Source organism: Pollicipes pollicipes, unplaced genomic scaffold (assembly GCF_011947565.3).
Source record: "Pollicipes pollicipes isolate AB1234 unplaced genomic scaffold, Ppol_2.1 Scaffold_4002;HRSCAF=4701_pilon_pilon_pilon, whole genome shotgun sequence".
NCBI lineage: Eukaryota > Metazoa > Arthropoda > Thecostraca > Pollicipedomorpha > Pollicipedidae > Pollicipes > Pollicipes pollicipes.
In genome coordinates, this window is record NW_023596420.1 from 43,825,936 (window position 1) to 43,853,047 (window position 27,112).

General features: G+C 50.2%; 1 protein-coding gene across 1 annotated transcript; it reads left to right on the plus strand.

Moving 5' to 3' along the window:
* Positions 1 to 444: 444 nt before the first annotated feature.
* Positions 445 to 24,042, plus strand: LOC119093128 (protein stum homolog; the record flags this gene model as incomplete). Its single annotated transcript, XM_037216030.1, is given in 4 exon segments — positions 445 to 593; positions 5,212 to 5,362; positions 18,032 to 18,205; positions 22,620 to 24,042. Coding segments are annotated over 4 exon segments (524 nt in total), but the record flags the coding sequence as incomplete, so codon positions are not given.
* Positions 24,043 to 27,112: the final 3,070 nt, after the last annotated feature.

The window sequence follows — 27,112 nt, forward strand, 5'->3', positions numbered from 1 at the left end:
TCGGGCCTCGGCGCCGCCCTGCTCAGCCAGTCGCTCATGTCGGCGGGTGACAGGACACGCCTGAACGGGAGGGGAGGGCGGTAGGCTGCGTTCGGCGGAGCCAGGCCAGGCGGCGCGTCATTCGTTCCCTCGGCACCGTCCAGTGAGCGCGCCCGTCTGTCCGGTGTACCTCGGCGCGCGCGCGGTCCCTCGGCGCCGTCCAGTGAGCGCGTCCGTCTGTCCGGCGGGCCCCGGCGGACCGGCCGTTTGTCAGCCACGCCCCGCCGCCGGCTCCGGCGGTATCGACGCCGGCGGCCGCCAGGTGTCGGCGCCGGCCGCCGACAGTCGGCCGACCGCGACCGAGGCAGGCCCGCCGGCGGCGCCCGCTCCGTCGCCCGCCAGACCGCCTGCGGCAGCACCGCTGCGCCATGGAGACCGTGCCCTCGCTGACGTTCACGCCGCCAGACGAGACCGAGTCCGGGCCGTCGCCCAAGACGCAGCGCAAGACGTCACACGACCGGCGCGGGTCGCAGAACCTGCTGCAGTCGGCCGGCATCGGCATCGAGAAGCGACGCCGCTCCAGCACCGGCCAGTACCGTATCGAGAACAACCAGGTGAGGACGGTGCTCATGTGTCATTGCCGCATCGGGAACAGCCGGGTGAGAATGTCGCTCATATGTCGTTACCGCATCGAGAATAACCAGGTGAAAATAGTTTTCGCATATCAACTACATCGAGAACAGCCAGGTGAGAAGGCGACGTTGTTCAGGCACCGTCCAGAACTACAATGAGAACTACCATGTGCGAGACTCATTTCACAAGAGTGGCAAACAATGCATTAGTGCAAGTGTCTCACAACGCATGGACGCGTGTTTTGCAGCACTTACACGTGCGCAATAAAAATTGGGGTAATTAGAATAAGAGCCTCGGCAGGGCTGCACTTAGGGTGATTCCCTCGCGTATTAATCGAAGGAAATGTGGGCGAAAGTCCCATGCTTTCCCATAAGGGAGTCGCGTATGGCAGAGCTCGCGTTCTCCAGTTACGCCGGAATCTGCGCATAGCTACATTTGTGCATTTGCGGCGCTATTTTACTTTGCTATGGTCTGTTTTAGTAGACCAGCATTGCTGTTGACTTGACACCGAGCCTTCTAAATCAATTTACGGAACTATGGCCACTCAGTACGATCTGTTACGTTGTTTACTATTCACATGCTTGTGGCGTGTTGTAATGCACAAGACGGAAACAAGAAGGGCGCAATGATTGTGCGGCGTGGCAGGAAATCTGGAAATTGAATGCGTTGAAGTTGAATGAAATTGCGAGTGAAGTTGAAGTTGAAGCAGCGGATTTTAAGGCATACCGACGCAAGCCGAGCTATGGTGCATCTGGGGATGATGTGATGTGGTGCAGACCACCATCACCACTGCACCGATTCCTCCCCGCTGCCTGCTGCATGCACCAGCCTGTGGCCATGGCTGGTTTGAGATGCTCCATATGGCAGTGAGTGGCTGTTTATAATATGCCGACGAATTCAAACGCAATGCGCCATGGACTGCACGCTCAAGAGGCAGCGCCTTACCATGGGTAGCTCAACATTCGTGAGCCCTGTCTCAACTGGCCAGCAGAGCGTGACCTTTGTCGCGTTCCGATGCTGCAGATATCCTTGGTGACGCGGAGCTGTTACCCCATAACCAAGGCTGAGAGGACAGCAGAGTGCGTGGGGATAACTGTCGGGCCCTGACTGACGCAGGGACATCAAGCTGCTGGGGCCTGGCTGACGCAGGGACATTAAACTGCTGGGCCCTGACTGACGCAGGGACATCAAGCTGCTGGGGCCTGGCTGACGCAGGGACATAAAACTGCTGGGGCCTGGCTGACGCAGGGACATCAAACTGCCGGGGCCTGGCTGACACAGGGACATCAAACTGCTGGGGCCTGGCTGACGCAGGGACATCAAACTCGCCGCGCCACTGTCGAGCAACTGCAAAACGCTGCCCGTGAAAGAATGGACACGTATGACCACTATGTCCCACTTAACACGGTAAATATGGGGCCGCTGGAGCCCGCCGACGCCCGAAACACGCGGCCGTCGGAGAAAGCTGCCACGACAAACATCAAGCTGTTCGTGCCGCCAGCTGACACGGCGAAAGCCAGGCTGTTGCAGCCAGGTGATACATCGGACGTAAGGTTATGCTTGGGACCGTCTGACACAGTGGACGTCATGGACGTGGACACAGTGAACACAGTGGACACACGGACCGGCTAACGCAGTGGACATGGGACCGGTTGTGAAGCGGGCTGGCACCGTGAACGCAAAAGGTCTCTCTGAGTTGCGTGACTGGCCACGGACACGAGATCATCTAGCGATGCGTCCGCACTTTAAGCTTGCTGTGTGGGACGCGGCCACGCCTCCCCGGTAAATGGTAAGGGCCGATGCCGGTTCGATGTCAGCCTTGATGTGGTTTAAATGTGCTGCGAAGCTGTTTTGTGTGGGCAGAACGCAAACTGACCCGAGCGAGACAGAAGTCACTGGAGCCTGGACTCCGTCAACCTCAGTAGTGTTGACGTCAATGGGTTCAGTGGTGTTGACGTCAATGGGTTCAGGGCCATTGATGGCAAGCCCTGTCCACGCCAGCTCGCAGCATTTGCGCCGTACCCATATCCGTTGGCTGACAGTGATGCTTTGCAGGCTGGTAACGTTAGTCTTGAGTGGGCTGGTCTCGCCTTTAGAGCAAGCTGTGCAGCCACGCGAGAGCATGTGTTTTTTCGCGTGTTAAGAAGGGTAAATTTGGATGAGTGCTGTTGGCTTATTGTTTTTGAATGGAATGCTTTACATGTGAAGATAGTGAAGCAGGCATCCGATATGGTAAAACAAACTCACTTATGCTATTGGCATACCTGTTAGAGAGAAAATACTTATCGACTGGCAGTATTTGAGTGACGTTATTGTGACGTCATGAATGTCAAGGTGACTGAAATACTCTTGCCGACATGCCTTTCACCATTTCCGCAGGCGTCTAGCGCAGAAACGGAGGGGGGAGGGAGTGGAGGCTAAGACATTAAGAAGAGCAGGATTGTGAATCACACGAACATGTCTTCAATATGCCTATTTCAGTTCAAAACCCCATGTTAATATGGGACACTCCCTTCGGTATGGTAACATTCACTGTCCGTAGCTGGAAAAAAAAAACGCGGCATAACGCGAATCCGGCCTGCAGCGAACCGACGCTGTTGAAGGCGTGTCTCCTAGCCATGACCATTGCTCTGAGTCGAGCCAGACCAGCCCCAGCGCCGTCGTTGCCTGAACGTCCGTGGATCGCCGAGAACGGTCGCGCTGGCCGATCCTCGATCGCGCTCGACAAGAGGAACGCCACGACGACACGATGTGCACCCGTTGTAGGGCTGGACATCGACCGATGCCTCTTTGCCGGGGCTGGTGGGTGTTCGTGGATAGGGGGGAGGGCAGCTGTCGATCGCAGTCAGCGTCTGGTACCTCGCTGCCTGTCAGTCCCAGGCCGCGGCCGTCGTGCTGCCGCCGCCGCTGGACGGATCGGGGACATTAGCTCAGCTCGCCCGGCCGGGGAGCCGGTGGCGCGTGCATATCCGAGTTGGCCGGGCTCGGCTCGAGCCTCAGGAGTGCGGAGAACATGGCAGTAGGTCAGAGCTGAACGATACCGCCGCTCCTGCTGGGACATGGCGAGCAGGCGGCTGCCAGAGATAGCCCGTCACAGGCACACAGTGCGAATCGATCCTCTCCGGCTTCAACGATGGACTGCTCATAGCACGTACCGAGTGGGCCAAAAAAGGTGTGAGCCGGTTGTTGAGAAAATCGTTTGGGTCCATTGACTGGTTCAGAAGCAATCGTTACAACACAGACTGAAACGGGAAGGACGGTGAGATCACTCGCAGAGCGAGATTCGTTATAGTTTGGGCCTCGCCGTGCCATATCTGCGAACGGGCCTAGAACGACCCCTTTGATGCGGCAGGCAACTCCTTGTTAAGGGTATGGGACTGTGCCAGCTCAGCGAGAAGAAATGTGCGCTGTTCTGGGGAGAGACGTGGGTGGACGAAGACTTCTCATTCTGTTACAAGGCAACATCAAGGCCGCCACATCCTGCTTTTGTTGCCTTCTTTATCTCCAAATTGTTTATGCCGGAGAGCGTGTTTATTGCTCGTCGTAGGACACCCGATGAAGCTAGCTCAACATTCGCTCTCCGCGTGCAACATTTTCGTGTTGGGTAAACACATCGCGCCCACCGGACTACTGCTGGGATCTCCAACAGCAACACGGCCGAGGGTGCGGTTTTGGCCGCTGCCCCTGGCCGCGGCGCCGCTCCAGGCCGCGCGCGGCGACTGCGTCCACGGGCGTTGCCAGCCGGACGCTCCTGCTGGAAGGCACGCTGGACGACTGCCAGCGGGGGTACGACGAGCGCGCGCCGGAGTCGGCCGCGGAGATCGAGGCGAGCGCGCCTGGCGATCTTGCAGCGGCGCGCCCCGCCTGCCGGAACGGAGCGATAAATATATACGCAGTGAGATCATACCGATACGTGCTGAACTGGATGGCGTCCGTGGGGCGCCGAGAGGTGGCGCTGCCCAGCCTGCGTGACAGCGATGTACTGTTCGAGCCCAAGGGCGAGCTACGTCCGAGGCACACGCCCGCCACTCGCCGCCTGCGTATTCCGGGCGTTGCCGCCCGGATGGGGGGGGGGGGGGACGCACATGCCGCAGGCCCAGCCTGTATTGTCTTCGGTAGCCTCGCTGCCAACCCCATTGTCCTCGGTAGCCTCGCTGCGCAGCCTATATTGTCCTCGGTAGTCTCGCTGCAGGCCTAGCCTGTATTGTCTTCGGTAGCCTTGCTACAGACGCAGCCTGTATTGTCCTCGGAAGCCTCACTGTGTGCAGCCTGTACTGTCTCCGGCAGCCTCGCTGTGCACAGTCTATACTGTCTTCGGTAGCATTGCTGCAGGCTCAGTCCGTATTGTCTTCCGTAGCCTCGCTGCAGGCTCAGTCTGTATTGTCTTTGACAGCCCCGCTGTGCACAGTCTGTATTGTCTTAGGTATCCTCGTTGCGGGCCCAGCCTGCATCATCTTCAGTAGCCTCGCTGTGCACAGTCTGTATTGTCTTCGGCAGCGTCGCTGTGCGCGGTCTGTGTTGTCTCCGGCAGCCTCGCTGTGTGCAGCTTTTGATGACGCGCGTCCGGCTCTTCTGTACCACGTCCGGCACTTTTTGCAGGTTGTTTACGAGACCGACAATGGAGAGACGGAGCGAATGGAGATCGTCAAAATACACGAGAAGCACGGCAGCTTTCGCAAGGCCATCCCCTATATGCCTATGCCGGTGGCCATAACGCTTTGCGTGTTGAACGTGATAGCACCCAGCATCGGTAAGTACCGAATTCTCCCCCCCCCCCCCACCCCCCACCCTCACAGCCTGTGAGCGAGCGTATCATGGAGGGAGGGAGAGAGCTAAGGAGGAGTGAGGGGCAATAAACATGATGTGTTTGGCCTGACAGCGAGCTGAGTGAGGTGAACGAGGCACGTGTGCCGTTTGGCAGGGACGTTCTTTCGCCGCAGTGCAGTACAAGTGCACGCACTTACACAGGTGTTTCGTGCAGAGCACGTAGACAGATGTTTGCAGACAATTTCACCACATCTCGTGACATGCGTGAGCAACGAAGGGCGAGCGTCTTTGACACGTCAACGGATGAACCAAAGTATCGCCTCAGCTTAATATAACATTTGATACGATATACGAGGCTATGCTTTATGAAAAACTCGAATGATTTCATTCTGTCGAGTAGCCAGTTGTAAGTGGTCGTTCTGAGAACTCAACTATAGTTCGTCACATTCATTATTCATGGGACGCTTTGTGCGTCGTACGACGAGCGGGGCCATAGCCGTTGCGAGAGCGGTCTGGCGCTTCCACGTACATGATGCGGAAAACTGGGCTGATGAAGCGAGACACCTTTAGCATCCGATACCAATAGGCTCGGCCATTGCCATGGGAAGTTTACCTTTCATGGCATTCAATAAGACAGTTCTAATAACCTCATTCCTGGTAGGATAACCAGGAGAATGTAGAGATAGACGCATGTAGTAATATTGATTAATGACAAATGTATTCAAAAGTACATCTATCTCTCCATTATCCTGGTTATTCCACAACGAACAAGGCAAGCAGTGCTGTCTTATCTATATGCATAACGTTGCTCGCAGATGCACTTAACTTGCGTAATTTCATGATATTCAATATGTAGAGGTCCCATGAGGCACAAATTGCTACGTTGCGAAGAATATTGCTTGAACATCAGCCGACTGTGAATATTGTGGAGCATGTCAATTTAGGCCGACGAAATCGATGAATTGGCTCTGGTCTGGGGATTGGTAGCATAAGAAAAGTACAACAAATATATAAATAGTTTTTTTACGGAATGTTGATCACGTACCCAATTCCGTATTACACGTACTACGTATCTTTGCAATTTGCATGACCCGTTCCCTCTCAATTAAGCCACAGCGTCTTGAATGGGCAGTTGGTTCTGGAGAAGGTGGCATTGGTCTGATGCTGCTTTGAACAGCAGGGGGCCACTTCATTAGTGTTACGGCAAGAATTCCTACTGGCAGGAGTTCTACATCAGTTATACACGACATTACTTCCACCGCAAAAACTAATACAGACTTTGCTTATACGTGACATTACTTCTACTGCAGACTTATACGTGGCATGAGTGCTACACGACAAAACTTATGCTTCAAAAACTTGTGCACGCCATCACATCTACTGCGAAAACTTTTGCAGTCTTTACGTATACACGACATTGCTTTTAATGCAAACACTCATACACGACGTGGGTGCCGCGCGACAAACTTATGATGCAAAAGCATATGCCAGTCATTTCTTCGACAGTAGAGACTTATGCAGTGATTAGTTATATAGATTACTCCATCTTACTACGAGTAAACGGTGACATAAGTGCTACACAATACAACTTGAAAAATAGTGAAAAACTGTGAATAGTGATACAGGCCATAACCCACAAATAACAACCGTCAGCACTCCAAACCGCAGGTTAAGCCTCACTAAAATCCTTCAGGCGACGACCTCATTGCAGCACTTGGCTGGGCGAAATCCGACTGCATGTGCCCACTCCATGGTGTGAACACATTATTATCGTAAATATTGCAATAGACATAACTACAGAGGTAACAGTTCTTGTTTTTCAATAGTTCGACATTTTTGCAGCTGAAAACGTATGGTGCACTGTCATAATGTTGAATGAAATTGGGTTCAAGCGGGAAAAATGGCTCGATCTACCCAAAAATGCAAAACATGGCGTTTGCCCCGAATGTGACGCACCTTCCTCTCAGAGTTGAGGGGCCGATTGAGTCGCCGACGGGAAACGAAACTACACTTCTGGCTTGGCATTCACTGGAACACGACATTATTTCTAGTTTGCGCCCGTCATTAGCATTTTGCCACCCAAACCGCAGTCTTTGTCCAAACGCCTACACCGCAGATCTAAAGAAAACACGTGATATAATAATTGTTTCGTATCAGCACCACATACATTTCATTGTAGTAGCCCAGTTGGAGTTCCCTCCTGATCTGTGAATGACTTCTACACCCCTGCTAGGTGTCCACGAATTTGACACTTCACAGCAATCATTAGAAGAAGAGGTAATTAGCGTTTACGTAAAAGCTATACAAAATTCTGTATTCAAAGTCATGACAATTTTACATTCTTAAAGCACTATTCTTTAGTGTGCTACTTATGTTGCGTACAGTTGTTGTGCATTGGAATCATCGGACTGCATGAGCAGCAGAGGCAATGACGAATGCAAGTTTTTGAAGCACAAGTTTTGTCATGTAACGCTTATGCCGCTTAGAAGTCTTCGAAATCGGAGTTCAGTCCCGTATAGGAAATGGTAATGTAAGTTTCTGCTGTAATATTAATCAAGAGCATTCGTTTTTGAAGCATGCGTTCTGTCGTGTAGCACTAATGTCGCGTGTACATTTTGTGGTAGAAGTAATGTCATGTATAAGTAATGACCGCATAAATGCTTGCTGTAGAAGATATGACGAACATGAGTTTTTGCAGCAGTCACGTCGCACTAACGTCATGTGTAATATTGGCAGCAGAAGTAATGTCGTAGCAATCCTATCGGTGGGAGCTTTTGTTGCAGCACCAGTGTCGCGTAACCTTTGCCATTACGAGCGTCCGTTTATTTTCCGTCAGGCTGTTAATCTCGCATCGCCGTCGTGCCAGGTCATTGAGACCTGTCCGATTTTGACCCATGTTCAGCTTTTTTTCGCAATTTGATTATTGAATTTCCATGGTAATCAAATGGATGTTATCGGTCGTGATGACATTGCCACACTGCAGAACTGGCCCGTCTGATCGAACAGCTTGCACGCATATGCCTTGCAGCTAAACAGCACACCTTTAAAAGATTACGCTTCCTGTTGCGGAAGTCTACATGGATCCTCATCTGCAATCAGTGGTTGCAATCAAAATTAGCCTCTAGCCTCAAGAAGCCTTAGCCTCCAGAAGGGGTCACCGCCTGGCCGGGCCGAACCTCGTCGAACCTCTCCAGTTGGAAATGGCATTAATGGGTGAAGTTGCGGACAGAGTAAGCCTGTGACTCGAACTGTGAGAGAGCTTTTAGCTTCAGTAAGGTCCGGCCCGACCCCGAAGTTCGCTGATCGTAGCTTCACGGAATGTCCAGCAACAAGAAGTGCATTATTTTAAGTGCTGTATAAAACTGTTGGGCATCCGTTAACAAACTATATAATCAAGTGCTTTTTTCATGTAGTATTGTGGCGATGTGCTTCAAAATTAAGCTACGTTAGCCTGTGAACAGCGCGTTCAGTTACCAAGCAGTAGAAGTAACCGATGGCTTGTTTTGCTGTTCATCACCGATGACTTGTTCATCACCGATCGCTTGTTTCTCTACGGTTCCACGACATAAGTGCCACAGCAAAAGCTCCTGTCGACGGGGGCGCTACGACTTGATGTCTACTGCCAATATTTTGACGCATTTCTGCCACGCGACAAAACCTATGCTGCAAAAATTAGTACCTGCCATTACTTCTGCTGCAAACACAGTTATTACTTAAACCCATTACTTCTGCCGCAAAAACTCATCACGTGACATTAGTGGTACATGACAAAATGTATACTTCAAAAACTTATACCCGCCGTTATCTGTGCTGCAAAAAAGTACGGAGCCATTCCTTATACACCACATTACTTCTACTGCAAGCGCTTCTACGTGACCTTAGCGCTATACAGCAAAACTTGTACTTCGACAATGCATAATTGTCATATCTTTTGCTGCAAAAATTTGCACAGTCTACTTATGACTGACATTACTCCTACTAATAATGCTGACCGTGGAGTGCAAAATGCCCGTACGCCTAGCAGGGATGCAGGAAAAAATTACAGCTTAGGAGGGAACGTCAACTGGGCGGTGCTAAATAACATGCTCGTGGCGCTGATGCGAAAGTTATCTATGTATTATGCTAAGTACTTTGGTCGATTTCTAGGCTTGGCGGATGAGCAAAGGCTGTATTTGTGGCGGCAAAATGTAAGTGACGGATACATTTTTTTAATAGAAGTAACATCACGTTTCAGTGAGCACCAGACCAGGACTGTTGCTTCATATTCAGTCGGTCACCCAATCCGCTCCCTTTATGTGATAGCAAGGTTTGTCATATTCGGGGCAAGCGCCGTGTTTCATGTGTTTCGGGCAGGTTTGGCCGTTTTTCTCTGCTTAGCCCGCGAGCTTGTTTTGCAACAATGCGACAGCACACCACACATTTTCAATAAAAAAGCGTCGCGCAGACGTATTGTCGTCGCGGACTGTCCATCGCAACATTTACTGAAGCAATGATGTGTCAACATCAAGGGGTGGGCATCTGCAGTCTGATTTTGACCAGTGAAGTGCCCCCGTGCGTTCGTTTCCTCCAGGATTTTAGTGAGGTTTTACCTATGAGTTATGGTGTATGGGATGGAGTACCCGCGATGGTCATTTATGGGTTATGGCCTGTATCGTGTGACACAAATGTAACATATAAGTATTGGCCGAAGAAGTAAAATCGCTGACAAGGAAAGGATGTATACGGTTTTTACAGTAGCCATACATGTGTGATGAGATGGGCTGTTCTGTTGGTAGCACCGAAACTGTCTGCGTCTAGACTAGCTTTCAAGAAACAACAACGTTCAGGGCATCACAATGTTTGTACTTCCCCATGGCAGGCATCTAGGATCGGTCTTGTCGGCGATGGGTCACCCAACCTTTTATTCGAGGCATTATAGCTTTTATTTTTCGTAGGCGCCAAATACAAACGGATTATTGCAACGACTCCAACATTCGTTTTTCAACGGGCACCAAAATCAGGGGTACACAGCTTCTGTGCCTTCCACTATGACGAAATCCCAAGTCGGATCTCTCATCGAAGAGATACCCGATGCCTTCATCTCGGTCATCACGACCTGTATTTTGAAAAGGCATCTATTTATAAGGAGGCACCACGAGGCCCTCCAAGCCCTTTGATTTCAAGTGGCGTCAAATTCCAGAGGACACCTGCCCCATTTTTTCACGAGGAACAAAGGACGCCACTATTGGTGGGACAGTGACACGTAACCTGCCTTAGGTTTCTAGGTCTCGGGGTCCCGAGTAGCCCTTTGGGCCCAAAGGAACGACAATCAAGAGTCCGATCGAAGGGTCCGAAGAGCAGGCCGGGAGGATGAAGGGACTTCAGCCAGTCGGCAATACCGAACACTCTATCTCGCGCCGAGATAGATAGTCGAATCTCGCGCCGGCTCTGCCCCATGAAGTCTCTTTCCCAAGCGGGGCAGGGCTGGGTCTGCAAATGTTAATCTGAAAGATCACGCATTGGTACGGCCCTTGTGCTGACGAGGGGTCATAGTGTCCAACAAGGGGCCCCCGTGTCGGCAACAAGCCCAAAGTCGGCCATGGGCACATTTGCTGAACAGGCACAGTAGCGGGATCTCGAATGTCAAAAGGCCTGCTGCATTGGTCAGGACCCTCCTGACAATGACAGGAGACATGGGAAATGATAACGCAACAATTTGTACTCACAATGAGACAGTAACCTGCGCCAGTCAGAGGTCGCGGAACCGAACGAGGAACCCTTCGCACAGCTTCAGACAGGAGACCGGAGCCAACAAGCTGAACTGGTGTCTGGCTGGGACCAGTGCATGGCGTATCTGTCTGAGGGCCTCCGGATTGACCAGGGCACCATGGTCTCCGTATCGCCAGAAGAGCAGTCGCTAGTCGCCCCGGGCTGGAACAAAAGGGTCGTTCAGCCTCTGGCCAGCGTAATTCATCTTTACGATTTTGCGGTAGACTCTCGGAACGGAATCAGCAGTGACAGCATCATGAGCAGCCGAGATTACGCCACCGCCTGGATGAGTCCGTGGTGCTGTACATGCTAAAACAATACGGCAATGTGTAGACAATTGTGTACGAAACACAAACGGTTCAAATGCAAGACGATTTTGCGTGCAGGATACGCATTGTACCAAATGTTCTGGCTTTGAACATCTACAACTCATATCGCTTATGCATCGCTCGCGTCACATTCCTCGCTAAAAATGTAAGAAACTTGCGTACTCTTTCAAGACACCCAAAGCATCAGAACAAGGTTTGAATATCTCCATACTAAGGACCCAGAGCATGTTACTCATATTTCAGGGAACTGGCCGTACATTTTACTTCAAGAAAGAATGTCGAGTCTGCGAATTCTAATAGTTTTGCCGCTTCCTGCTTCTACCATCAACATTTAAATATTCGCGTCATGACATGCCACTCGAGTGGCATTGCGAGCTGCCCAACGTGCATAAGTTAATGCTTTTGCGTTGGACCATTCGCTTTGGGGCTTGATTCGCAGAAGTGCCCGCCCTTTCTGTCAGGATAAGAGGCAGACGCCGTCATGTAGACTTAGAAACCTTGTAAAATCCAATAATCCACACACATTCACTGCGAGTTCAGCGACTTACAAAATATAATTTTCCGTGGATTTCATTTTACATGCTATTGGATTTTATGCAATGTAAGTGCCTGTCTTCAATGCCATATTGTGAGTCCTTACAAAATATTTAATCATTATTTCAAATGTTATGATGCACGATTTTAATCTATATTATATAATTATATATATATATATATATATATATTATACTGATTCTTTCAAAAAACTGATGGGATGTCGGGAACCGAGTTTTACGTCGTGAAGGCCGAGCAGAGTATAGTGGTGGCCCAGCCCAGCGTTGGGGGGAGGGGGAGCAGCCCGACATTGGGAGGGGGCAGCCCGACATTGGGGGGGGGGGCAGCCCGACATTGGGTGGGGGAGGGGAACAGCCCGACATTGGGGGCCCAGCTCAACATAGGGGGCCATGCCCCCCCCCCCCCAAAGCGATACAAAGCTCCACCCTCGGTACTCGCTATAGTAATCATTGGAGATCAAAGGTAAAAGCACCTGTTTTGTGACCATTTACGATAGTTCCTGCCTAGAGAAGGCGATTTATGTACATCGCTCTTTTGTGACGTAGGGTACCTGCATCTACCTGTATAACGACTCCAATAAGCATGAGTAGCCGGATGGGGTAGGCAGCCTGTAGATAAGGTCACTTAAACCCAACGAACGCGGCTGCAACACCATAGATATGTATCTACCAAGGCACATAACGCCCTGCAACTTCACGTTTTATCGGTTTCACCTGTGACTGGCCAAATTCCAGCGGCAGAAGCCGGCGCAGCCGAGACGCTGCCTCACCATATGAGCAAGAGTTTGGAGCAGCATCACTTCTTGCAAACATTGGATTGCATAATAACAGAAACATATCAGGGCGACGGACGAGGTAATAGTAGCGCGAAATTTTACACAATTTGTTTTCGATGACTGCTTGCCAAAGCGTCATGAATTAGCAATGAACTTAATCAGAGCTCGTAGTGGGCATCATCGTAGGACGTCATCGCTGTTGGTTATTGGCGAACGTGAGGCAGCAGGTGAACCATACACTGATGTGCTTAAGGTGATTCACTAATTTCATAGCATAGCACAATTTTAATGGATCTGCAAATAACGCATGGCGGGTGCTGTGCAATGCTGTCAAAGTGCAAGTTGATAACCACACAACCTGATTTGCATTTTACGGAGTAGCCTTCAGAGCGTTGCCCTAACTGGCCCGGCTTACCCTAGTTTGTTATGTTTGCCTGTGAGTCTATATCCTTTTACAGCTGATGCCCCTCTTTCGATTGCACGCGTCTGCTAGTAATTTAACGTGTGCTGCTATATCTGTACGAACCATGGGCTTTTCAACGTATTGATAAAACCCATCGGTACGAGTTATCGGGAGTGCCTGCATTAGCTTACTTTGAGGCACCACCTACATAGTATTGAGTGATCACCAGGGGCGCGGGAATGGTTTCAAAGCTGCGGGGGGGGGGGGGGAGGAAGAAAAGCGGTTTGTCAAGCCTTTTGTCCCATTTTTTCCTCGCAGAAGTTCGGCCATTTAGGTGAAGAAGTGATCTTTTGTGAGGCATTTATTTGGTTTTAGAAATCAACGAACCCTCATACGCACTACAGTACAGCACACCATAACATCCATGTCCCCAAAGCCAATGCCGTCAGCTTTCGTGATCACGATACCTGAGAAAGAAAATAATGATGCCGGAAACACCAGACATTTTAAAGAGTTACAGAGCGTTAGAGATCCCCCTCCCCCCCCTCCCCCCCCAGCTGTCGATGCGGCGAAAAGTCGCCACCAAAAACGGAAACTACCGTTTGTGGCCACAGCGAGCAGAACCTAAGCTCAGCCCTATCCCAGATTCACATGACTGCACCACTGCTTTAGAGGAGTTCAGGGTATATCCAGAAAAGACATGATAAGATGTGGTATGCTTTCTTTTGATGTGGCAGTAATCAGTGATGTATTAGAGGCCCTCCACGCGTTGGTTATGGTAGTAAAATAATCTTCGTATTATGGAACCTAATAAGCATACTGGTCGTTGAAGGAGACAAAGCAGAGGCTCGTCACACATACAGACTGATGGTTGGTCAGCTCGTATCGCTGTTTGCAAGACATCGCTGCGATTGGCGCCCAGTACCTACATGCGTCATTGCAAATTCACATTTATGAACAGCTAAGCTCCATACTCAGGTAAACACAACATTGCTGCATGAGCTGCATGAAATAGTATAAGCTCATAGTTCCTAAGCCTGTGATGCACCTACGTAGTCTGGAAGGCTTGTGTAATAAGTATGCAAAACAAGGTTATCTTGGTCATCTTTCTTACCATGCGAAGATGAAAATGACGACAGGGGAGCAGGGTCCGGTGGAGTGACGTTCGGTGCTTCATCGGAGGATGGGACGGGTAGCGATGACAGTGCGGGTGGTACTGGAACATCCGCTAGATGTAGCAGACACGTCCTGCCTGAGAAGTCAAGGCACTTAGTGAGTTAAGTGTTTCAGTTGCAGATTTAAATAAGCTGAAATGTTCCACAATTGCCCATACAGATAGTTCCGTTGGTTAGAGCGCCTGCAATCCGATTAACCCGCGGCATGGTGGGTTCGAGTCGCTTTAGGCGCCCACGATTTATATCTGAATGGGATAGCCCACGGTCGGTGGAAGCGGCTTGGAGTCCGGCGGTGTCGCAGGGCAGGACGGACCGTGCCGTGCATCGTGGAACGTTAAGCCCTTGGTGCGAAATTCTGTCATTGATCTGGAATCCCCCGATTAGATGGTGGTGTCACGGCTCACGCCACGAGGACTGTTTAGCGTGGGCGCTGATCCCAGAAACCATCCAATCAAAAGGCCCGGACCAATCTTTAAGATATTGCAAATCACCGAGAGTCAAATCATATATAGATCTGATTTGAACAGCTACGCTGCAATTCCAGTCTGCCTCGGTATTGCCTTATACAGTTAGTCCAAATATTTTTTTTCAGTGGGTTTCCTTTTTAAGCATTTCGCATCGTAAGTCATGTAGGCATGCTGCCAACACTGGGTCCTGGATTCTGCCAGATCCTGGGTCCCAGACCAGATCTGTCAGGATAGCAAACTAGCTGCTAAGGACTCCTCACCTCAGCAGCTATCTTTTGTAAATTGCCAGTTTTTCCCCCCAAAAAATGTCTTTCATTTTTGCTGAGAAGGTACAAAAAGACAAATTCCTAGCTGATCTATTGACGTGGTCCTTGCCCCGGTTCGTCGTTCTTCATAACGCGGTCTGAAGAGGAGAGCTCGTCGACGCCCCCCCCCCCGCGCCCCGGTCTGAAGAGGAGAGCTCGTCGACGCCCCCCCCCCCGCGCCTCTTGCCATTTCGAAGCTACGAAACATATGGCCTCGGATAAAACAAGCGGTGGATTGGTCTCAACGAGAGCACGCGATTGGTAATAAGCGTTGTGCTGCTGCCAATAAGTGACCCGACAAGGCAAGGCGAAATGGCAATGCTTTACAAAACAATTTAAGTTCAATTCAGTTTTACCCGGTAATCGAGCTACTTCACTTTTATGTGCCCATATTTACAAGCCATGTCACTTAGCAACGTGAAACTTAAACAGACGTCTTCCTTATGTAGTTCTAAACACAGTGATATGTAGTTGTGTGTGTTATGAGGACATGTTTATGATGAAGGGCTCCATAAATGTAACAGTGCAGGCACACCACACGTGGTCGGCGACTTCGTCGGCCGCCTCCCGTCGCCCGCACCAGCCGTGGATTGCAGTGCAGTGCTCCTAAAAAGCCGTCGCTACTCATAAGCCAGAAACGCTAGAGACATTTTTTTAGTAGCAAAACATGCGCGATAAATCCTCCAGAGGCTAACAAAATTTAGGCGCGATTGCACGGTGTGTCGAAAAGATATGATCAGAAAATCTTAGGGGGTTTCGTCAACCTTAACCCTACCAGGCGAGGGGTCAGCTGCTAACTGCTTACAAGTTGCTGATCAGCTGCATACCGCCCAGGGCTGGATAATAAGAAAATATTACAGTCAAATGTGCATCTACAAATGAGGTGGGTGCACATTGTCTTTTGCATGGAATCGTCAACATGTCATGAGCATTTGTTGCGTCAGGATATACGTCAGGATATATATACTTCATATATGTACTATTGTTACGTCAGGATATATATATATATATATATATATATATATATATATATATATATATATACTGGCTTATCTAAGGAAATGTTGACTTATACAGTGTTTTTTATCTGAGGTGGGCAACTGCTTAAAACTACAAGTACCACAGAGCATCAATTTCTCCAGACCAACTGCCCCTGGCCATGCCACTGATGCCTGCCATACCTACCCTTCCCGTCCCAGCCTGCAGCGTGAGGAAGCACTGAGCAGATCTGGTTAGTTTGGTGATGCCAGAAATGTGCCTGCAGGTACAGTTGTCAGTGCAATTTCATCTCATGCATGTTTCAAAGAAAACAGTCACAGAGCGAGCTAGAATTATTGTAAATGTAGTAACAATGAGTGAGGACCCAGCAAGGCGAGCCGGGCGGATTATCCAGTATTATGTTCTTGATGACCACTGTATCATAGGTGCTGAATATAATTTCATGCCTACCCTCACCAGAACACTATGACCGTCAATATTGATGGTTGGTAGTACAGATTCAAAGGTACTCATGGAAGAGGGCCAGCAAATAGATGGTGCAGCATGGCACACACCTAGAAATCGCAGTTTTAAACCGTTACAGTCAAACCAACACTTTTCCAGAAGACAGCTGGTGTATCAGCCTGTCAGGCAATGGACACCACACCTCACGCATTGTCCTGTTAAAATATATGTACCAAGGCATCGAACAGACCGAACACGGCACCTTTTGCCCCGACAGATCTCGGGTGAACTTCATGTCAAATAAGATGTTAGTAGCTGGCGCTTGCGAATCTGCTCTTGAAGAATCTAGGCACTGTCGGTTGTTCTGGCATTTCATTTTGAAACATACTGGTGGAGATGTTAATATCTGCCACTCATAACGGGACTGGCAACCGCGGTAAAGCATTTATTCATCGCCATGAAATGCATCATTTGACATTGAAATCAAAAACAGCCAAACGCTGCCAAGTTTGTGTCCAGTCTACAAAAACATGGAAGATTCGCGAAGGAAAAGAACCGAAGGCAGGCAACGAACGAGGCTTTGTTTGAATGTTGCGAAGGAAGAGCATAACCGGCTCGCATTTTTCTGAGGATTCCGTTGACATCAATAGCTAATTTTGTCATATAAAAACCTTATGATCAGTGATATCAGGGATCAACTGCTGCAGAAAACGCTCCCTAGCCCTGTCAAATTGGGGGGGGGGGGGGTTGGTGTCGCCTCCCGCCCCAATCCAAAAGCTAGGGGAGGGGGGGGGGGAGCAAGCGCCCGTCCTGCCGCCTCCCCTGCTCCCACGCTTATGATGATAACTGTCCGTGTGCTATTACTTCGCTCGTCCCCAATTGCGCAACGGGTCTCACTGATCGGTTCAACGCTCATCAACTGAACGGTTCAAGTAACCTCGCTGGGCTCGTAATATTAAGAAATTGTAACAAAATCGGTTCTTTGTCGTATTGCCATTATGGGTTCTGACTTCTGAGTTCTTATGCTGGCGGTAACTGACCTTCAGTGCACCAGGAGGTACCGCGTAGAGGACGCTATCAAGCACACATCGGTTATATATATATATATATATATATATATATATATATATATATATATCAATATAGCCAATGTGTGCGTACCAGGCTCACAAGCACATACCAAGTACCAAGCACGCCGTTTAACCAATACCTCCTGGTATGATGAAGGCTGATAACTGTCGGCACAAGAACTTTAAACTGACAATGTCGATACACCAGCAGTTCAAAGTCTTGCTGGTTCATATCAAGCTCACCATATTATCTAAGACACCGAGCTGGATCATCATGTGGAAGTTCACTGAAGTCGGTCAGCGGCCGCCGGCTGACTCGGCCTCGGAAAGTACCGGCCGCTGGTGTCGTCCGACTGCATGTGCGTCCCCCGTCTGTCGGCAGGCACATTCCTGTCGGGCCTGATGTGCTTCTGCTTCGGCCCGAGCGAGTACCCGAGCCGCGGCCAGACGCTGGCCTGGTCCACGCTGGCCGGCCTGCTGCAGCTCATCACGCTGCCCATCATAGTCGGCTGGATCTGGAGCATCATGTGGGGCGTCGCCTTCGTCCAGGACTCCAGTGAGTGCCCTCACGCAGGTCACACCTGCTCCGAGCGCTCTTGCGTGCGCGCGTGCGCGTACGCAAGAGCTCTTACGTCGCGCTCTTACGTTGGTCCGCTCGTGCGTGTCCCCGTGTGTGCGTGCTCCTGTGTGTACGTATGTAAATGATGGCGTGTTCGGCTTGCGTCGCCTTTTTTCTTTGGATGTGATGAACACACATTGTTGGAACTCTCGTGCCCATACAAAAGTATTGTGTGCAGAAACGGAAAACTTGGTTTCACCTCGTTTGACCCAACCTGACAGGTCATACAGAAGAGATGACATGATTCCAAAAGCGATTTAAAGCTGCAGATCACATGGCTGCAGGTCCCCTTGTTTACTAATTTTTGCCTGATCACATCAGGCGATGAATCAGCATGGGAGGCATACAGCCTGCACCCTCCAAGGGGCAAAATATGTCCTGCCATCAAGGTTTCCGGTGTAATCAGCAGTCTTTTCGGGCCCTGAAGTGGCACGGGGGAACTTCAAGACATAGCTTTTTATAGATAAGACAGTAGTAATGGCGTTATTCCTCGTAGAAAAGCCAGGAGGTGGAGACCTGGATGCGTTAATATTTGGGCAGCATGCCTTTATCGAAACGAATATCAGTAGTCAAAATCATAATTCACTATCAGTATTCGCTATCACCACTGACATTCGTTTGGATGAAGATATGTTGCCGAAATATCAACGCATCTATCTCTCCGTTCTCCTGGTTTTTCCGCGAGGAATATGGCTACTACCACTGCCTCAAATATTTGCGTAACGCTCCTCGCAAATGCACTTGACAGCTGACATCACTTCTTGAGTAACAGGACCGATTCTCCAGCCATGGTCAGAGACCGGCCTGCGTTATGCTCTACTGTGGCAGAATAAAAAATAATAAAAAATAGCTCGGATCGGTTCTGGAAGTGGTCAGATCTGTGTTCCGTTCAATTTGGCCAAGATCCCAGCTGAAAGTGTTGGAGATCATGTACGTCACCGCTACTCTCGCGTCGATGTATTTCAGCAGCAACCGTAATTGCGCCGTTTCTCAATTACTTCTGGGATTCCCTGGACAGCATTGGGGATGGGAAGCGCGTATGCTTCTTTTAGACATTTTCACTGCGTCGTCAGTGATGGCTGCCAGTCTGAACGCTCCAGCTGATAATCAGTCAGGAAATGTGCTCTTGATTCACTCGACTGCCAGGGCTTGACAGTAATGCAGGGCCTCAGGGTGGAAATTGTCGGACGGCAGAAATTCCGAGAGTGATTCGGTGTGAGCGATTGGTACAGGAACAGAACTTGAATGGCGTTGAAAGTTGAAACAAGCTAAGACGGATGAGTCGCCTTTTGTTCTGAGGGGTTTGAAAATATACCATGGATATTAGAATGCTCGGTGACCATAAGTTTGCCGGAGGTTAATTACGATGCATTGAGGCGGCCGGGGGCGAGCACACCACAGAATTCAGTCATTCAAGTGCGTGTCTACTAAGAAATATGCAATGTCAGAATAGGCATGGTGTAGGTGACAGCTACCACATTGTTTCTGTTTGATGTCGAATAGACCACAGCTGCGATTTTTTTTCCTGTGATTTCTTCAAACCCCGCATGCTGGCTCCGTCAGTTCCTTAGTTAAAAACACGGCCCTGCGCGATGCGGCTAGTGAAACGGGTATTGGTTTTAAAAACATGGACACGGAGCTCCATATATATATATATATATATATATATATATATATATATATATATATCTGTGGAGCTTTGGAGCTATATATATATGGGGCTCCATATATATATATATATATATATATATATATATATATATATATATATATATATATATATATATATGGAGCTCCGTGTCCATGTTTTTAAAACCCTTTCTTATAACCCTGACCCCTAGAAATTACAATGGATGCGTATAATTTGTTGCATTCCCCACTTTCAACCGCTCCCGTTTTTTTCACTCGCGTGGGTTTGAATATTGAATGCACCTACCGGTGCATTACCTCAAAAGTGTAGACAGCCTCACCTGGCCTGAGAACTTCAGGGGCATTCACTCAACGTCAAGAAACCGCATTTGATGATGGCAGGCAAGGCCAATCAGACAAGGCTAATAGTGGTCTCACGCCCAAATGCTGGCAAGTTTGCTGAGGCCACTGCCGTGGGTGGTGTTTTGATCTCGCTTCCTTGCTGAGTTTTGCTTTATTCCGGTGGGATGATGAGGCGCCGATTTTGCTGGTTCCCCTGACGTCTCTCCAGACTTGGCTTTGGCTACTCTTCGGGCTAATTCCAGTATAAATCTTTGCGTTTGCCGAATTTCTGGGTATGTTCTACGCTAGATCCTTCTTTTGGGGATATTCCAGGCTGGGTCTTGACCCTCGTTAGGACCCTGGATCTATTTCAGGAGTAACCATGACTTGTTGAATAGTGCGGCACTGTTCCAGGCTGCATCTTGGCCCCTGCCGGATCACTCAGCATTGTGTCGGACTGAACCATACTCTTGCTGGATATATCGGTTATTATCGTGTTGGATCCCAGCTCCAGCTGGATCCACTGGCTTGATTCATATTGGTTCGTGGATTCATCTTGGCTGGACAACTCGGTGCCCGTTGCCGAGGATACCTTTTGGGAACCAGGCGCATGTTTTGTGCAGGTACCTTATAAAGTCTCACGGCTCTGCCTGCGTTTGCAAGTTGTCCAATGAAGCTGCGCTTGACTGCAGCCCTTTGCGAGATGCTGGCTGGTGAAACGTCACTTAAAGGGAATTTTTCGCATTTGAAGACATTGACGCGAACATCAGATTTGTTGAAACAAGCTCACTTATAACTATTGCTATACTTTTTAAGTGGAAAGGACTGCTTCAGACAGCACAATTTTCTATTTATTTAGCATGCCCCTCATTGCGTCATGGTTTGATTATGTCATCTTGCCATGCACAACATTGATTGAGAACCAATTGACGGCTGTTTTATCTGGAAATCACGCTCACGAACAACAGGTACGAACGCATCAACAATTTTATCGGGGCCTTTGAAATACTCTCCTCGATATGTCTTTTCCCATTTTGGCGGTCTTGTAGCTCAGAAACTGGATTGTGACCAGCAACAAAAGTCTCCAAGATGGCCATTTCACCTATAAACGTGGAACATTTCCTTTAATTAGTGTTCCACATTGATGTGGGGTTTGAACTGACACAGGCATGTTGACAATCATTCGGTGCAGTTCACAGCCCTGTCCTTCTCAAGACATAAACCCCTCTAGTTTCTGAGCCAAAAGCCCGCGGAGATGTGCAGAATATTTCCTGTCGACTTTTTTAAGGTCATCCAGGTATCCATAACGCGGTAGTAATGCCATCCAAATTTTGCCATTTTATTGCCCATGCGGCGATCAAAGCCAATAAAATGCGATTGTCCTGTTCTTTATATCTGGCATTCGTTAACAGGATTTCTAAAGTAACTGCTGTCAGCTGGCCATCAGTCATTGTTGTGCTAAATGCGTGACACACTCAAAGAATGAATAACTATCTATAATACTATTGTGCCCACTTACTTATATTTTCTTATATTATATTTTCTTACTTACTTACTTTGCTTTATTACTATAAGTATTTAAAGTGGAAGAGACTGCTCAAGACAACACAATTTTCTGTTTAGTAAACATGCTCCTCAACGCACCATTGTTTGATTACGTCATCGTACATTGCACAACATTGGATGTAAGCCAATTGCTGGCTGTTGTATATGGAAATCGTGCTCACGAGAGCCCGATATTAACGATTCGATAATTACATTTTTGACCCTGATCGCCGCATAGCCAATGGAATGATAGGATTTGAATAATGTTATGTTGGCGTCGACACCTGGGTTACCTCGAAATACTTTGCATGACATAGTCTTTACATCTTCGCAGGCGTGTAAACTCGAGGTTTTGAGGCTTTAAGAAGGGTAGGGTCGTGAAGTGCACCGAATTATTTTCAAGATAGCTATTTCGGTCAGTTTTTCAGCCCCACACGGAAGTGGAACACTCCCTTTAATCGCAAGCGTCGCCGCCTTGTTCGCAGCGCACTGACATCTCGGATGATTGCCGCGCAATTGTTTCACAATTTGAACGTGGGTGATAAGAGGAGGGCTTTGTTGTTGTGCTTCTAGCTTTTGTTGCGTCACTGATTATATTTTGACGCTGATCCCGCATAAAACCCGCTCATACCTGTTAGACTGGGAACCGTCATGGTTATAACTCACGTTCGGGTGTGTTTTCTGTGTTGTGGTCTGACCGCGGCTGGGCGTGTCGGCGTGATGTACCTCGTGAGAGGACATGTGCACTGAACTAGACCCTACAACGGAGAGAATAAACTGTCCATGCGTATCAGCTCGAGTGTTCCATCTGTTAATCACATCTTGCTGATTTCAGTGGCCAAGTCCATAAAAGACCACGACGACCAGAGGTCGGATCAGGTGTGAGTGACCGGGCGCCGGGCACCACCTGCGTTGAGCCCGACCGGCAGTGGGTGGGCCGGGGTTGTCCACCAGCGGCGCCCCGCCGGGCGGCAGGCGGCGCGTCTCGCTCGCGCGGCCTCTCGTCTCTCCCGAAGCCGTCGCTGCGGCCGGCCGATTGTCCGCCAAGGTCTCGTGGCGGCCGTGTTCCGGCGCACCCCGGCCGCTCGGGCCCGGCCCGCTCGCGGCCGCGGCCGGCTGGCGAGGCGGCGGTGAAGCGCACAGCCGGCAACGTAACTGGTGACGTCACTGTTGATGCCATGGCTGGTGAGGCGGCGGTGAAGCGCACAACCGGCAATGTAACTGGTGACGTCACTGGTGATGTCACGGCAGGGAGGCGCGCTGGTGTGGAAGTGGCGATGTGGCGGCGCTTGACGGCAGTGATTGGACTGATGACGCGGCGTTGGATCGATGCACTGGTGTGACGGGATAACGCAACGGCAGTGTGGTGCAATGACGTCATTACGTGACTGGCTCGCTGCATCGATGGCGGAAAACGGTGGCTCAGCTGACTGTTGCGGCTATGTGACCGGATGGCACGACGCCTGTTAAGCGCGCTGCTGTGACCGACAGACGTTTGTCCTGTTCGAGCCCACGCCAGCTGCGTGAGGGCGTCTTGCTGATAAAGGTCTGACCTCCGACCCACGGGAGGGTCATCGGAGACCGCCAGCCGTCAAAAGGCGAGCGTGTCGGCGGGGTTCAACGGGCGCTGGCCGCCGTTTGCCGTGCCCCCGGTCCCGCTGTTTGCTTGAGTCGCACTGAGCGTGCCCACAGCCCGGCCTCTGACAAGTCGTGCCTTTCGTGGCTTGGCTTGCACATGGCGCCTTCAGAATCTGCTGTGATATCGGCGCGGGCTACCCGGAACCCCCCGATTTCTCTAAAACATCCGTCTTTCGTTTACCCCAACCCCAATGAACCCAGTTTTTCGGGTGTCCGACACTGCCCTGGACCGCACGTGTCATTTTTTCCAGTTTACGTATAGCGACACACACTCCGGTGTTCAACGCATACGACAATCGCCTGCATATCTGAAATACTCCGACTGCCGAGGCTGCATACCTGAGCACGCGTGTTTTCAACTGCCGGGCTTTGAGTCGCTTTGTCGGTGAATTAGTCATGAAGGCATCACGACCGGCGTACGAATGTGACGCATGCATAGATGAGGCATGTGAATGTTAGCTGTTTATACGTGTACGAACGGCGGTGTGAACGGGTGTCAAGCTTTGTGCACACTGACTTGACCAGCGGCATCCGAGCGGCATATCCTTGTGTTCATTGTTTGTCTCCCCATCATTGTGTTGACGCATTTCATCGTGGCTTAATACAACTTGCAAACGATCGGTGGCGTTTGGCGGCCGCGGCCGCTGCGCTGGGTCGGAGCCAGCGCCGACAGATGGCTGCCGCAGCTGAAACAGCGGCCGCTGTTGGTCATCCGCGAGTAATGGGACCACTGAGGTAAAATATACGCCCTCTAGGACAAATCGGGAGCACCATGCCAAAATACTGATAATTTCCCTGCCTTACGCGCAAGAGTAATTGCATTCAGGCCGAGACGTTCTGATTGAAGAGGGAGTTATTATTTGACGGTTGCATGCCACTGATACCCCAATGTGAGCTCCAGATGCAATATCCTGCTCTAAAGCCTCAATACCATCCCCCCGAAATGGCCCATTTTGCATTCCCGTGCATTCTCCTCAGAAGCCGGGCCGAGCAGCGGTGCTGCCAGGGGCGGCTGTCCGAGCCGGCGTCTGGCCTGGCACCGGCGCGACGGCGGCGCCGAAGCCCCAGGCGGCCCCAGACACGGCGGTCGTGTTTACACAGGGCGACGGCCAGCGGCCGCAGTGTCCGCTCCACAGCCGGTAGCAGCCATCCGCCCCGGCGGCTTTCGTTGCGGCCCGTGACGCTGTCCGTTTCCATGCCAACCTGTTGTGAAGTCCGCTTCCATTGGCAGCCGCCGGGGTTTAAGTTTTCAGCGGCGTGACAGAGGCATTTCGTAAGCGCCACGGTACATATTTGCTCTCGGCTTTATCTCTGCTTTCACGCGAGGCATCAACGGCATGTGTGGGACTTTCCAGGTTGTCAAATAAAATGAAACAATGCACGGAGTTGACGCCAGTCATACCACGCAAGTTCAATAGCACCAGTCTAAGGGGAGTGATGCCTTAAGTTCATTATTTTGCCATCGCATTCAAGCCACACATTTCGCTGGAAATGACGCAGGTGCAGCACCCGGGCATCGCTAAAAATGTACAACCGTCGTTTACTGGCTCGCTGATAGGGAATGTTTCACATTTAAAGATATTGGAGTAAGCGTCAAATATGATGAAACAAGCTAACTTATAACTGTCGGCATAGTCTAAGTGCAGAAGACTGCTCTAGACAGCACAAATATCTGTTTAGAAAATGTGCTCCTCTATGCGTCATGGTTTGATTGCGTCATTGTACCTTGCACAGCATCGATTGAGCGCCAATTGACGGCCGTTCTGTCCGGGAATCGCGTTCACGAACGTGAAATATTGACGCCTCGACAATCACATTTTTTAGCCTTGGTCACCGAATGGCTTATGGAATGGCAGGATTTGAATAACGTCCTTATGATGTCACGAATGCCAAGGTGACTTTGAAATGCTCTCCCGATACACTTCTCCTCATTTTCGCGGCCGTATAGCTCAGAAGCTAGAGGGGCTTAGGTCTTAAGAAAGGCAAGATTGTGAACAGCACCGAAAAGTCTTCAAGATGGCTACTTCAGTTCAAAACCCCATATCAACGTGGAACACTCCCTTTAACAGCGACTTCAGTTGGACGCCACAGTTGAAGGTGGGCTTAGTCTGCCAGGCATAGCTGATTAAAGAAGAACTAGCTGATAGAACCAGTAGCGCAGGCACAAGGGGGCAGGCACAGGGGCACGTCCCCCCTAGATTCCGAGAGGCCCTTCGGGCCCATCCGGATCTGCGATTAAGGCCCCGGAAGGCCAGCTGGAGGTCGTGTTCACGGGCCCCGGCCTGCGAAGGCTGGCCCTCAAATGACAGTTGAAAGGGCCCTTCGCGCCGGTCGGAAACCCCTCACTCGATATGGATCTGTATGTCGGTCAGGCCTTCTCCTCAAACGAAGCCCATGCCCGAAGCCCGGTCACAGACGGTAGAAAAAGTATAAATAGGCCTTATTAACTTGCAGTCCATTACCAGCGATTTCTTTAGGGGGGGGGGGGGGGGGGATTCACTATCAAAGGGTTTTTTGTCAAACCCTGCGCCCCAACCTCGCCAAGGCTCTGGCTGCACGCCTGAGAAGCACACAAAGCTGCAATGCCTCGAGCTCGTCCGCAACGCACATGTATCAAGCCATCATGGACACCGGGACAGAGCTGAAACTGAACATCAAACACAATAAATTTCTAAGTGTATTTCACTCGATCGATTTGTGCCAAACTCACATCGCACAAGTACGCAGCCCCATACAAGTGACGAAATTCGAGCTCCATGGAGCAGTGGTCGTAACGTAACGTGCAATTGCGGGCGAGGAACGCACTGAGAGGACCGACTGCTTGTCACAAACAGTCTCAGTCTTATTCGTTGCAAAGCCAGAGTGTAGTCGAGGGGAACAAATTACATTAGTGCACCACACAGGCTGCAATCAAGGCTAGCCGACACAATCAAGACTACTATCGCCACAGCATCACACGCAGCACAGCTGCCACGGAACCAGGCTCAGGGGCGTAATGACTAAACAGCGGCCCCATCCGGTGACAAGTCCACCCAACGCGCGGGCATGTTCGTAACAGGTCAGGGTAAGAAGATGTGTGCATTGCAAATATAGTTGGACTAGCTGCTGACCTAGAGTCTATGACGTCATGAATGTCACGGTGACTGGGAACCCTCCCCCCCCCCCCCCCACACACACACATTTAGCTTTCCCAATTTTCGTGGGCGTGTGGCTCAAAAACTAGAGGGCTCGGGTTTTAAGAAGGGCAGGGTTGTGTACCGCACCGAAAGGCCTTCAAGATGCCTATTCCAGTTCTAAACCCCATCAAACTGTGGAACATTCCTTTAAAAAAAAACTAACAATTCCAGTGCCCTGACACGATATCTTGAACTCTCCCACTCACAAAGTAAGTGGAGAGGGAAACAGCCCCGTCACGGCCCCACGCGGCGCAAGTCTTTCCGCCAGAGTGCACGTCCAAAGCGCTCTTTACAGAGAGTCCCCCTCGCTACGGCGCTATTGCACTGCGCCCATATAATACATTGTATCTCTTGACCTGAATGATGTCCATCGATCCAATCAGCTCAAGTGGTCGACGTTTGCCTGCATTTTAGGCACAATCACTGTGACTGTCTGCTTACTTTGCTTGTCTACTGTGGCAATGCCATGTTATCCAGACTCGACGATGAGAAGCAGCTGTGTTCCATTTCATGA